Source organism: Perna viridis, chromosome 6 (assembly GCF_037379345.1).
Source record: "Perna viridis isolate PV_CMFRI_1.1 ecotype Kerala chromosome 6, ASM3737934v1, whole genome shotgun sequence".
NCBI lineage: Eukaryota > Metazoa > Mollusca > Bivalvia > Mytilida > Mytilidae > Perna > Perna viridis.
This window is the reverse complement of record NC_142450.1, coordinates 42,988,344-43,000,563: the sequence shown is the minus strand read 5'-3', so window position 1 is coordinate 43,000,563 and position 12,220 is coordinate 42,988,344. Positions and strand designations below refer to the sequence as shown.

At 31.3% G+C, this 12,220-nt stretch overlaps 1 protein-coding gene across 18 annotated transcripts in view; it reads right to left on the bottom strand.

The window, feature by feature from the left end:
- Positions 1-12,220, bottom strand: part of LOC148615067 (mitogen-activated protein kinase kinase kinase 15-like) — a 65,520-nt gene that overhangs the window by 29,237 nt on the left and 24,063 nt on the right. For all 18 annotated transcript variants that reach the window (XM_088589697.1, XM_088589699.1, XM_088589701.1 and 15 more), the window contains 13 exons: positions 11,999-12,074; positions 9,900-9,992; positions 7,944-8,099; positions 6,075-6,196; positions 5,483-5,595; positions 5,060-5,219; positions 4,682-4,760; positions 3,182-3,250; positions 2,093-2,164; positions 1,696-1,784; positions 1,193-1,288; positions 702-786; positions 121-254 (listed from right to left, as the gene is read on the bottom strand). In XM_088589697.1, the coding sequence (XP_088445823.1) occupies positions 121-254; positions 702-786; positions 1,193-1,288; positions 1,696-1,784; positions 2,093-2,164; positions 3,182-3,250; positions 4,682-4,760; positions 5,060-5,219; positions 5,483-5,595; positions 6,075-6,196; positions 7,944-8,099; positions 9,900-9,992; positions 11,999-12,074 (1,344 nt within the window). The remainder of the gene's footprint in view (positions 1-120; positions 255-701; positions 787-1,192; positions 1,289-1,695; positions 1,785-2,092; positions 2,165-3,181; positions 3,251-4,681; positions 4,761-5,059; positions 5,220-5,482; positions 5,596-6,074; positions 6,197-7,943; positions 8,100-9,899; positions 9,993-11,998; positions 12,075-12,220) is intronic.

Below are 12,220 nucleotides of genomic sequence, written 5' to 3'. Positions count from 1 at the left end.
ACTGAGAATTTTTTTACCCCTCACCATATTGAAAATATTTTTAGTGCCATACAACCAACTACAAAAGTATAACAGACATTATCTCTAACTAAATCTTTTTCCAGGTCTATATTTACTTACTGAGAATGTTTTTCAGGAACTTCTTTAACAGCTATTCTGACTTGCGTTTTCTTGTCCCTTGCAGCATATACTACACCATATGTCCCTCTACCTAATACAACTCTATTATTCTTATCATCATAGTCATATTCATACTGAAACATAAAGTACATGTATTCATCACACTGCTGAAAACAATAGTGATATTTTTCAGATATAGATTCCAAATTATTTAGCAAAATTGCATTTAAATATTTTACTAACTTTTTTTATAGCATTTTATGAAAAATATCTACTATAAAATTGACTGAGATAATATCACAAACCTAATATAGTGAACAAGTCTGAATTCTAAAACCTGCCTTAACCACACAATATTTTAAGTCTCTTTAGTTCAATTTTAATATTTTAAAGCTTGGCAAACAGAACACCTGTCTAAACCTAACACATTTTTAAGTCACTCTAAAAAATTTCAAAATTTTATCTTTTTGTTGCAGATAATGTACTAAAATGAAGACTTTAAAATATGTTATAATGTAGAACTCTATATAGTAAACAAACAGTAGCATGGAGATGTGTCTGTTTCTATGATAGCAACCTACATCTAAAGTATCTTCTTCCTCCATACTGTTAAATATCTGGGAATCTGCCTGGTCTGATATCATATCAGATACCATATCATAAAATCTACCAAAATGATGTCAGTAAAAATTACTTTTTACACAATGTAGAAACATTTTTCTGTTATATCTTCATGTTAAAACTGATTAATTTGAAGACTAAATTGAAACTACATGTGATCAAAAGTACATTTTCTAATGAGACATATACAGCCTATACTTTTGAATTGTTTATATGGTGTTTTGAAGTCAGATAAATGTGTACTGCCCTTTCATGGGCTTTTTTGTTTAGCATGTGGAAATGAAACATCACAAGTATACAAGTAATTTGATAGCTTTATCTGAGACATATTTTATCATTTTCTTTAAAAGTGTATATGTAAAATCCATCGCATAAAGTATTTACGAATACCAGCTCATCAATTTGTATCAATATAACTATTTATTCATATGATTGATGTTAAATTATTGACCTTTGTCTCTGAGTTTCAGATGAGAAGAAAATGTGGAAGTCATCAGAGTTCTCCTGAACATATAGAAACACTGCCCTGCAGTCTCTCTTGTATAAACTATAAAAAGACAAATGTTTGAACATATTTAATTATACTGTACTGTAATTTCTACAATATAAGTACATATCATTTACTGAAATAATAACAAATTTGTGCTGGTTGTTATTTTTATCTATTTTTATAAAATTTCCTTTAATGTTTTGATCTAAATGATTATTTTTTAACCTTTGTTCTTTTACAACAAAATTATACTGACATTAAAATGTTACTGAAAAATTTAATTTTTCATTTTTTAAGGATTCACTATTATTGTTCTGTATTGGATCCATCAGAAAAACTAATACAAGACATGCTCTCTATAAAATGTCCTAACCTCACCTAGTTATTTTATGTAATATATACAGCCTATAAAGAAACAATTATATATTCTACATCAACTGGAAGAAATGATTTACAGTCATTACCTAACACCCTTAATACTGGTGGCCTGGAATGTCCATTCTGATTGCTGTTTTGATTCTGTATGCTGGGAAACATTCCATAATTTTACTTCCTAGATAAAACAAAAATACTATCTAAACACCATGCTATCAACTGTAAATTTTCTGGGGCAAATTCAATACTAAAAAATCTCAAAATAAAGACTTGGACTTAACTTATGGTGAATTTCATGTGACATTGTCATTTAAGTAGATGATAAACCTAAACTTGATATGTTTTATAAACCAAGTCTATGCATATCACAAGAATAGGGAAAGTGTTCAAAATAAAACACCTTCAAGTAATGGAAAAGTGTCACAAATTTTTACTACTAAGTATAGAATGGAGTTATACTACTAAAGTATGGAAGCTGGCACTGACCTTGTTTTCTCCATCAGAGTTAATCTGTACATAGCTTGGCATAAAATTCTTTGATGGTTCTAAAACTAACACCTAAATGGTAGAAAATAATTGTGAACAGAAGTAGAAGATGATGATGATGAAGAAGTTTTATTCCAATCATAGGCCCTTACTGAGCATTAGAATTTAAGAATGACAAACAATGATTCTATACCATACAATGATAGAGGACATCATGAAACAATGCTAACAGCTTTAATGAAAAGTATTTTATGTACAATGAACTTTAACTGATAAAAGATGAACTGATTCTATAAGATTTTAGAGTTGGGCTGTATATTTTGGTGAAAATGACGATTTTAGAATATTTTTTTTGTTGTGTTATAGATAAAAAAGTGAGACAATAATACCATATCCACATGATGATAATGCAAAAGAAAACACTTCCCTTTGGGTTAATGGTTTCCAATTACTTAGTATATAAATACTAAAATGAAGATTTAACATGAAGATGATGAAGAACACTTTTTCGTTTGATTATTAATGGTACATTTTATCACTAAATTTTAAATGACTGACATTCTTGAATCAAATGTGTACTCATTTTTACATTTTTTTTTCTGATGTCAACTGAGAAAATTTATTAGATATAAAAATAAAAATAAACAAATAAAATAATAAAAAAAATAAAAACAAAGTGGAATTCTTCACATGAAAGTCTCTTGGAAAAGAACTATAGTTGAAAACAAAAACCAAGAGTTTAAGAAGGTGGTGTGTACTGTACAGAAGGTGTGATATGTAGTATAGGAAAAGATACTTTGTTACCACCCTGATTGTGATGCTAAAATTATCATCCTAAAACAAAATATTTTCATAGTAAACTTAGTCAAAGGCTTTAGTGCAATCAGCCATACTTTCAGTTAAGATAACACAACTTAGGAGAAATTATTCCTGAATACTGAAAACAAATGTATGTGTTAGGATTAGAGATTGTCCCTGACACTTCATTTTCTGATTCTTTTTAATTTAATAACAGGGATTCTTTATTTCACATAAGTGAATGGAATTCATTCATCATATCATAATCAAACTATTTAATCTAAAACTCACAGGGAATGTGGACAGTACTGCTTTGGTCTTAGTAGCTTCTACAAAGAAATCCATCCAGAAACAAAACAACTGAAATATCACAATAAAGTCAATCAAAAAAATTAACTAAGTACAAAGTCATGAAATCAATACATAATATTGCTCTTACTAATTCTATATTGTAATTATTTTAATACGATAAGTAAAGCATAAATGCATTTTAATATTTGTGATTTAAAAATGCATTATGCATGCATACCTGTTCAGTCTGCGACAACTGACACTCAAAATACCAAAATACAAAGTTGCATAATTATTTTAAAATAGTCCTTTACAAGTACAAGTGAACTGAATACCAAACAGTTAAACAAAGTCAATAATAAACTTATTCAAGGTCATTGTTATGAAAAGTTTAAATGCTTGTCAACTAGAAACCAGCAGTCATGTTGTTCTACTGATTATCTTAATGTAGACCTCTCCTTTAACTTAAACATTGAAAGAATCACTTCCTACAACATTAATCATTGAAAGAACCTATCTTTTTCATCCGTGGCAACATCCCTTCAGCACCTGTGTATGAAGTTTTCATATCACAACTCATATGTTATGCCAGAGCTTGCCGTAAATACACAGAGTTTTGTACCACCCTAGACTTCTTACAATTAAGCTTCTGGAACAGGGTTATGTTGCTACAATATTGACGTCATCACTACAGAAGTTTTACGGTCGTCACCATGAACTCGTTGATCACTGCGATGTGCCATCTGCACCATGACAACTGATTTGTTCAGCATTTCATAGTTTTCCTTTCCTCTTTTTGTCTTTCTGGACTTGACTTTTAATGAGCAACTCGGCAGTTGTCCCTAGAAAAGCAGAGGACACTTACCCTAACGATGCACCGGGTTGATACTCCCAGTTTTGAGTGGAGTCTGAGTTGCTCATTCACTTTTGTTACTTTACTATCTTAGTTATTTTATGTTCTTTGTTGTGTTTGTCTGTTTTCCATGTCTGGTCTTTGTCTCTGGATTACATACTTTTGATTTCCACTAGAATATTGGTTCCCTGGATTACTCTTACAACATTAATCATTGAAAGAACCTCTCTCTATAGCATTAATCATTGAAAGAACTTCTCCCTTTAACATTAATCGTTGATAGAACTTCTCCCTATAACATTAACCATTGAAAGAACTTCTCCCTACAACATTAATCATTGAAAGAACTTCTCCCTACAAAATTAATCATAGACAGAAAATAATGTTTATGACCTTGACCTCTCTCCACTACCCACACACCAATGGTTGATAACTGATGGGACTAAATTTTTATACAGTACAGTCAATCATGCTGACCCCATATACCAAATACCACTTCATTCTCAAGATGGGGGTTTTCAGCTAACAAAGTTATCTGGGAAAGACACATGTAAGTATATACAAGCCTGTCTATTGGTACACACATACAAACAGTACTAATACTTACTGCAACTTATGACAAAGACAGAAACATAATAGCACATTACCTGATATTCTTTGGTTTGACTTTGGTGCTTCCTGAATTTGTTTATCAACAATATATTGCCGACTGTGGATTTCAGATACCTAAAACAAGACCATTATGATCATAAGTACTGGTAAGGGGTTTACATATTGTGTGGTAAAGAAAAGATATTGATGACCTTTTCAAATGGACAAAAACCATCAATTCATTTAAAATATATCAATGATGAACCATAACTCTAAGAACTTATTTGTTTCATTAAATTTGTTTTCCTATTTTGTAAACATGCAAATGATTACTTAAGAAAATAACATTCCTCTGAATAACTTAACATTTACCTTAAAAATTATCATGGAATTAAACAGAACAAAATTCTTTGTGAACAACAGTAAAAGCTTACCAATAGGGAGGTTCTAGGCTAAACATACACTCAGCAGCCTGAATAGCTTTCCCATAATCCTGTGCCAGTACAGAAATCTCAAAGAAAGTAGCCACATCCCAGTAATCTGTTAAAGACTGCAAACTTCCTTTCTTACCAATCAAATTATTTAGAATTAAACCTAAAAAATTATAATCAGATTGTGACAAAGGGATGAAAATCATAGAAATACCATAGTTCGAACAAGGTCCAGTTTTGAATAGCTAAATATTTGAATACACAATTTTTTACATTATTTTCTTGCTTTCGGTTTTGAACATTAAGTTGATGAAAGGGAGGTAAGATTACTGCCTATGGTAAAACTGAATGTTTTAAACTTCAACGATTCTAATGACATTCAGGTCTTTAATTAAACACTCAGTACTTCATATTTTTAATACTTACCTATTCTTTGAAGTTCCTGGCAATTAGAGAATTCCTTCCCTGATATTACCAGCAATGTTGCTAAATTGATACCAGCATATTCATGAGGCTGCCTCTCAAAACCTTTTCTGTACCTAAACAGTTTAGTTTAGTTTTTTAGTTAAACAGTATTTTATTATATAATTACATGAGCACCACAAAATAGTATACATTACATTCTAATAAGGATTCAGAAACAAATTTTGAAGAACTTAAATAAATCTGTCTTCTAAAGGTTGTTTAAATGCCTATAACTACAACAGTTCAATTACATTGAAAGTAAAACCATTTGATCTACAGACCTTAACCATATTTTCGATATTTTTAATATAGATATAACTGGCCTACAAGTGTAATTTTTACAGGCCCACCAGTAATTTTTCTCCAGCAAATAGCTTTCGCTTACTTGTTTATTGTGAAGACTATGAATATAATTGTGATAAGAAAGGTTAGTGAAAGTAAAAAAAAAACCCAAAAAACATGAAGTTAATAAAACTGACCAGGTAATAAAAAAATCTCATCATGTAATAAAACTGAACTTATTTTTTTTTTAAATCTGTTATGAAAATCTTACCACACGATAGCATTGTCTAAAGCATCCCTGTCAGTATAATCACTTTCTACAAACATATCCTTATAAATCCTTCCACACAGACACAACATGTCAGGGGTCTGGTTATCTGTCTTATCTAATGCCTGTTAGAATAGTGTGATTTTTAATTTCATGAAATGATAAACAATTTTTGACATTAAGGTATTATTACAATTTTCTGTCCATCTTTACTGAAATCAATTCTGACATATTGTTGTTCATAAGAGTGTTTAATTAAAAAAAATAATACATTGATCAAAATTTGTGAAGCCATCTTCAATTACACCCTAAACCTGAATATTGGTATTTTAATACTTTAGTTAGTTAAAAGAAAAATCAATAAAATAATATAGTGTTTTGGATGCCATGAAATACAACTAAAAAAAAAATCCTCTTGGAACTTAGCTAACATTATTAACCGACTTACTACAATATGTATAGAAATGCCCATCCTTTATGAACCGAAAATTTCGACAACTGTCATTACGAACCGGAAATTCCTACAGCCAGTCATTACAAAATCACAGCCATGCATTACGAATTTCAAAACTGGGCATCAATACTTAGATAAGGATATTCAAAGTTGCTGAAAGATGGTACTGAGCCTACGTATATTGTATTATTAGGTATGTCCAATCTTCACTTTAAATTTACGATTTGGGGGGAATTATTGGAAAAGGCAACAAAAATGACATCTCAAAGTGGGAGCACATACTTTTCTATACAGAAATGCTAAAAAAAGGCGACTTTCATGTTTTAGTGATTTTCAAAGACGAAATGTGCAGATCAAATCTCATTGTTTTGCACGAATCCAGGTTTTGAAATTAAACTTCAAAGTAAATTTCATTTCTCTTTTCACTCACCTACCTTGTGCACTCCTCTGTCAAAACAACATTTGAAAATAGCTTCATTCCAGATAAAAATGCACTTAAAAACACTGTTTTACGTAAAAAAATTATTGTTTTTTAATTTGCCCGGTCACATACTAGGACAGTATCAATAAACCTATGAACAATGACAGAAACAACCCAAATATTCCGTAAATTATGGATAAGTTTTTGTCGGGTATTGGGCGATTGGTCATGTGATGTTAATCACGAATATTCATTTTTGGTGATTGCAATTTCTCCATATAAATTATTAGGTATGTTTAATCTTGTACTTGTCTATAAATTTACAATATTTTTTGGTGGGGGGGGGGATTATTGGAAAAGACAACAAAACCTTCATGATTTATTTCCATAAATATTTGATTCATCGTGACATGAGCTTATTTTTAATTAATGTGAAATCATATATATTGATAATAGATTCTGACTATGTCCTGAAATAAAGTTGGTTAATAAAAGCATAAATGCATGTCCTTTTCCATATTGCCCCTGTAACATATCCTTGGTATTAATAATGGCCGCCGATGGCTGTAACGGCCATTATTAATACCTCGGGCATGTTACATTGCCAATATGGAAAAGGCCATACATTAATACTATATTAATGACCACTGAGATTGTGACTATACTTATCTTAATGACCACCTGCAGAGCTTTCTATAAATCCTCACAATTCTTACCTTAATGACCACCTGCAAACTTTCTGTCAATCCTGACAATTCTTATCTTAATGACCACCTGCTGAGCATTCTGTCAACTGTGACATGTCTTATCTTAATGACCACCTGCAGAGCTTTCTGTCAATTGTGACAATTCTTACCTTAATGACCACCTGCAAAGCTTTCTGTCAATTGTGACAATTCTTACCTTAATGACCACCTGCAAAGCTTTATGTCAATAGTGACAATTCTTACCTTGATGACCACCTGCTGAGCTTTCTATCAATCATGACAATTCTTACCTTAATGACCACCTGCAAAGCTTTCTGTCGATCACCATCTTTATTTCTCCTATTTAAAGCAAAGGCATAATGATACTGTATGCCTATGGCTGACGATATTGTATTGTTTGGGATGTTTTCTAAATCTTCAACTAATTTCACCATGGAATTGTATTCCTGTAATAAGAAATTTCATGCACCTGAAGTTGTGTTGGTTATCACTCAAGTCCCTGTCTAGCAGAAATAGAAATTTAGTACATGTAGTGGTAGTCATGACCTATGACACCAAAGCTAGTTAGAGTATCCCTCATTATATCTGTTGAAGATTTGTTAACATTGACCAAAGTTGGATACCATCATTCTCTTTTTTCTGTTTTTGAAATAAAAAACTAAACCAAATTCACTTTCCTACAAACAGTTTTAGTAGGTCATTTGGAGGAAACTTGCCCTAAAAATCATGAAGTTATATACATTGTTATACTAGGTATATCCTCACTCTTACAGCAAGTTTATATAGGACAGCACCAAAAAATTGCTTACAATGTATACCTAATCTATTTAAAACCAAACACAACATTATTAATCAATCCACCCATGGGGAGCACAGATTTTTGTGACGAAAATTTTCTTTATCATTCCATAAAGGGAAAAAAGGTAAGTCCAATGAAACAGGAAGTTGATATCAGACATGTCCGAAATTAGTTAAAGCCCATCTCTATGAAGCTACACAATGAATCTGAAATCAATCCATCCATTTAGAGCTGAGATATTTGCAACAAAAATTGGATGGAAGGGCAGAATGACTGACAGACAAGGTGATACCACTATACCATCCACTCATTGAGTGGGGTATATATAATTAATGTCCTTCATACTACAGCTTTATCTCAGTCCCTGAGGTAATCCTCATAAAGATTTTAATATAATGTTAATCAGGAAATCAGTTAATAGTGACTTGATTTTGAAACTAAATCTTAAATGATAAAAACTTGGAACTAGATACAACCATTTCTAATTATATTAAGGGAATAAAAACAACATAACTTTGCCCATAATGCATACAATGTAGGAACATATTTGGTGATAATTTTTATATGTCAATTCTTCCTGAGCTGATCAGTATAGCATTTTCATGGAATAAGAATATTCATTTATACATTCTTTATAGATATCCACATAGCACTGCCAAAATGTACACAATACAAAATGTATAAAAAACCAGAGATTCTATAAATTTCTATAAACTAGCCTTATGGAGTAAACAACAACTAAAGAGATTTGTATTTTATGAATGCATTCTCCTAGTTTCTACTTGTTATTTCCAGAATGTTTCCCCCTAGCTTCTACTTGTTATTTCCTGTATGTTTTCCCCTAGTTTCTACTTGTTATTTCCAGAATGTTTCCCCCTAGTTTGCACTTGTTATTTCCAGAATGTTTTCCTTAATTTATACTTGTTATTTCCTGTATATTTTCCCCTAGTTTATACTTGCTATTTCCTGTATGTTTTCCCTAGTTTATACTTGTTATTTCCAGAATGTTTCCCTATAGTTTATACATGCTATTTCCTGTATATTTTCCCCTAGTTTATACTTGCTATTTTCCATATGTTTTCCCTAGTTTATACTTGTTATTTCCAGAATGTTTTCCCTAGTTTATACATGCTATTTCCTGTATATTTTCCCCTAGTTTATACTTGCTATTTTCTGTATGTTTTCCCTAGTTTATATTTGTTATTTCCAGAATGTTTCCCTATAGTTTATACATGCTATTTCCTGTATATTTTCCCCTAGTTTATACTTGCTATTTCCAGAATGTTTCCCCTAGTTTATACATGCTATTTCCTGTATATTTTTCCTATTTCTTGTATGTTTTCCCCTAGTTTATACTTGCTATTTCCTGTATGTTTTCCCATAGTTAATACTTGTTTTTTCTTTCTTGTAGGCAATCCCAAAGTTTTATAATTGTTGTAAGTATTACCTGAATATCCCTGAAAGACAATAACATATTGAATACAACATCAACAGATAAGAGTTGAGGATCATCCAATCTTCTTCTCATCCCGTCTAATACCTAAAATCAAATTTAAATGGTGACTATCCTTAATGACATCATATTGAGAATAATCATATATTTATTGACAAACAATGATTTCCATGCAATTTCCTCTGTAGTACATAAGAATGTGATATATAAGATAGGTACTACATTAAATGCCAATAAAACAAAAGGCTCCCAGGAGCCTGAATCACCTGGTTCAATTTTGCCTTTCAAGGGCAATAAATTAAACAAGAATTTGTCCAACAATTTAGACTAAAGAAAACTTTAATAGGATTTATCATAAGGATCATTTCAGCAAATGAAAGTCTAAATCTATCATAGTTTTCAAAACACTGGCTGAAAACTGTAAAAAAAAAAAAAAAAACCCTGTCATTTTCCCCTGTCAAGGGCAATAACTCTTATAAGAAGGCATCTGACAACTTTTATGCCTGAAGACTTTTGTAGTCCTAAAAATAAGAATCGTTTCAGCTACTGAAAGAATTTGGCTAAACCTAACGGTTTTGGAGATATATGAGAAAAACTACTATTTTTAGTAACAGCGGCCATGCTTTTCGATGGATAAAAATCCCCACTTCCCCACATCAGTTCTATGCATGATACCCCAAGGAACATTCATACAAAGTTTGGTTCCAATCGGTCAAGTAGTTTCAGAGAAGATTTTTTTAAAGAAATAACATTAAAAATAGCAAAAAAACGTTCGGCCAGGTGAGCTAAAAACTTGAAAACATATATTCCTTATATGACATCTCTATCATATTTGTCAGCTTCACACGTATAATATTCCTGATCATTGCAATGCTTCCAAAACAGTTCCATCATCAATATCATACTAAACATACATGTATGCTTTCTTACAGTTCAGCTACAAAAACATTTGTGAAAAATCCCTTTAGCAGAAGAAAAACATTGTTTAAATGAGTTTATTTCACAAAACTTTTACAGTGTATTCCTGTTTGTTGGAGAGTGTATTTGTCAAGGAAAATATGCTATAAAAAGTAACATGGAAACTGATAAGAATAAAAACAAAAGGCTCCCAGGAGCTTGAATCACTCACCTGGTTAAATTTTGTCATTCAAGGGCAATGAATTTAACAAGGAGTTGTCCAACAATTTTGACTCAAGAAATTTTTGGTAGGACTCATCATGAGGATCCTTTCAGCAATTGAAAGTTTCTATCTATTACAGTTTTCAATATATTGGCTGAAAACTGTACAAAAAAAACCCCTGTCATTTTTCATCTTTCAAGGGCAATAACTCTGACAAGGAGTCGTCTGACAACTTTGATCCCTGGAAACTTTTGTAGGCCTTATAATAAGGATCATTTCAGGAATTGATAGAATTTGGCTAAACCTACTGGTTTTGGAGATACAATATGTAAAAAACTACTGTCTGACCCCAATGTTCTAATTTTAGAAATGGCAGCCATGTTTTTTTGACGGATCAAAAATCCCCACATCAGTTCTATGCAGGGTACCCCAAGGAACATTCATAGTAAATTTGGTTCCAATTAGTCAAATAGTGTCAGGAAAAGATTTTTGAAAGAGATAACATTAAAAATAGCAAGAAAAAAGTTGAAAAAGGGCAATAACTCCAACATGGCTTCACAGATTTAAAATCCAAATTAGACCATATAAAGATCTCATCATTCAGAATACTTTTATCCAGTCAGAATTTGGCTAAACCTAACGATTTAGTACTGTCTGTTCTATTTTACAGCAGTCATGTTTTTTTGATAGTACAAAAATCCTCACATCAGTTCTATGCAGGATACCCAAAGGAATATTCATACCAAGTTTGGTTTCAATTGGTCAAGTAGTGTCAGAGGAGTAGAGTTTTGAAAAACTGCTAATGACAACGACGGACGATAACAATGGACACCAAGTGATGGACTTTGACCAGGTGAGCTAAAAAAATCATATCTAATAATATTTTACTCCACGTATTTTGTTCAGCCAGCATAAATTCATAAAGACGGGGTATTTACATACAGAAATTCAACCAAGATGGATCATATCATACCTTGATCAATTCTTCTCCTTTATAATTCTGTCTTGCTTTCCTTAAATCATTCAAAAATCGCTCCTTTTGGTGAACTCTGAAAGTCAATGTAATGATTGATGAGTTCTATGACAACAAAAGCATACAAAAATCACATTTTGTCAAAATTTGCCATAATGATAAAGTTGAAAGCATAAATTTATAAATAATGAATGTAAAAACAAATTACACATTCACATTTAA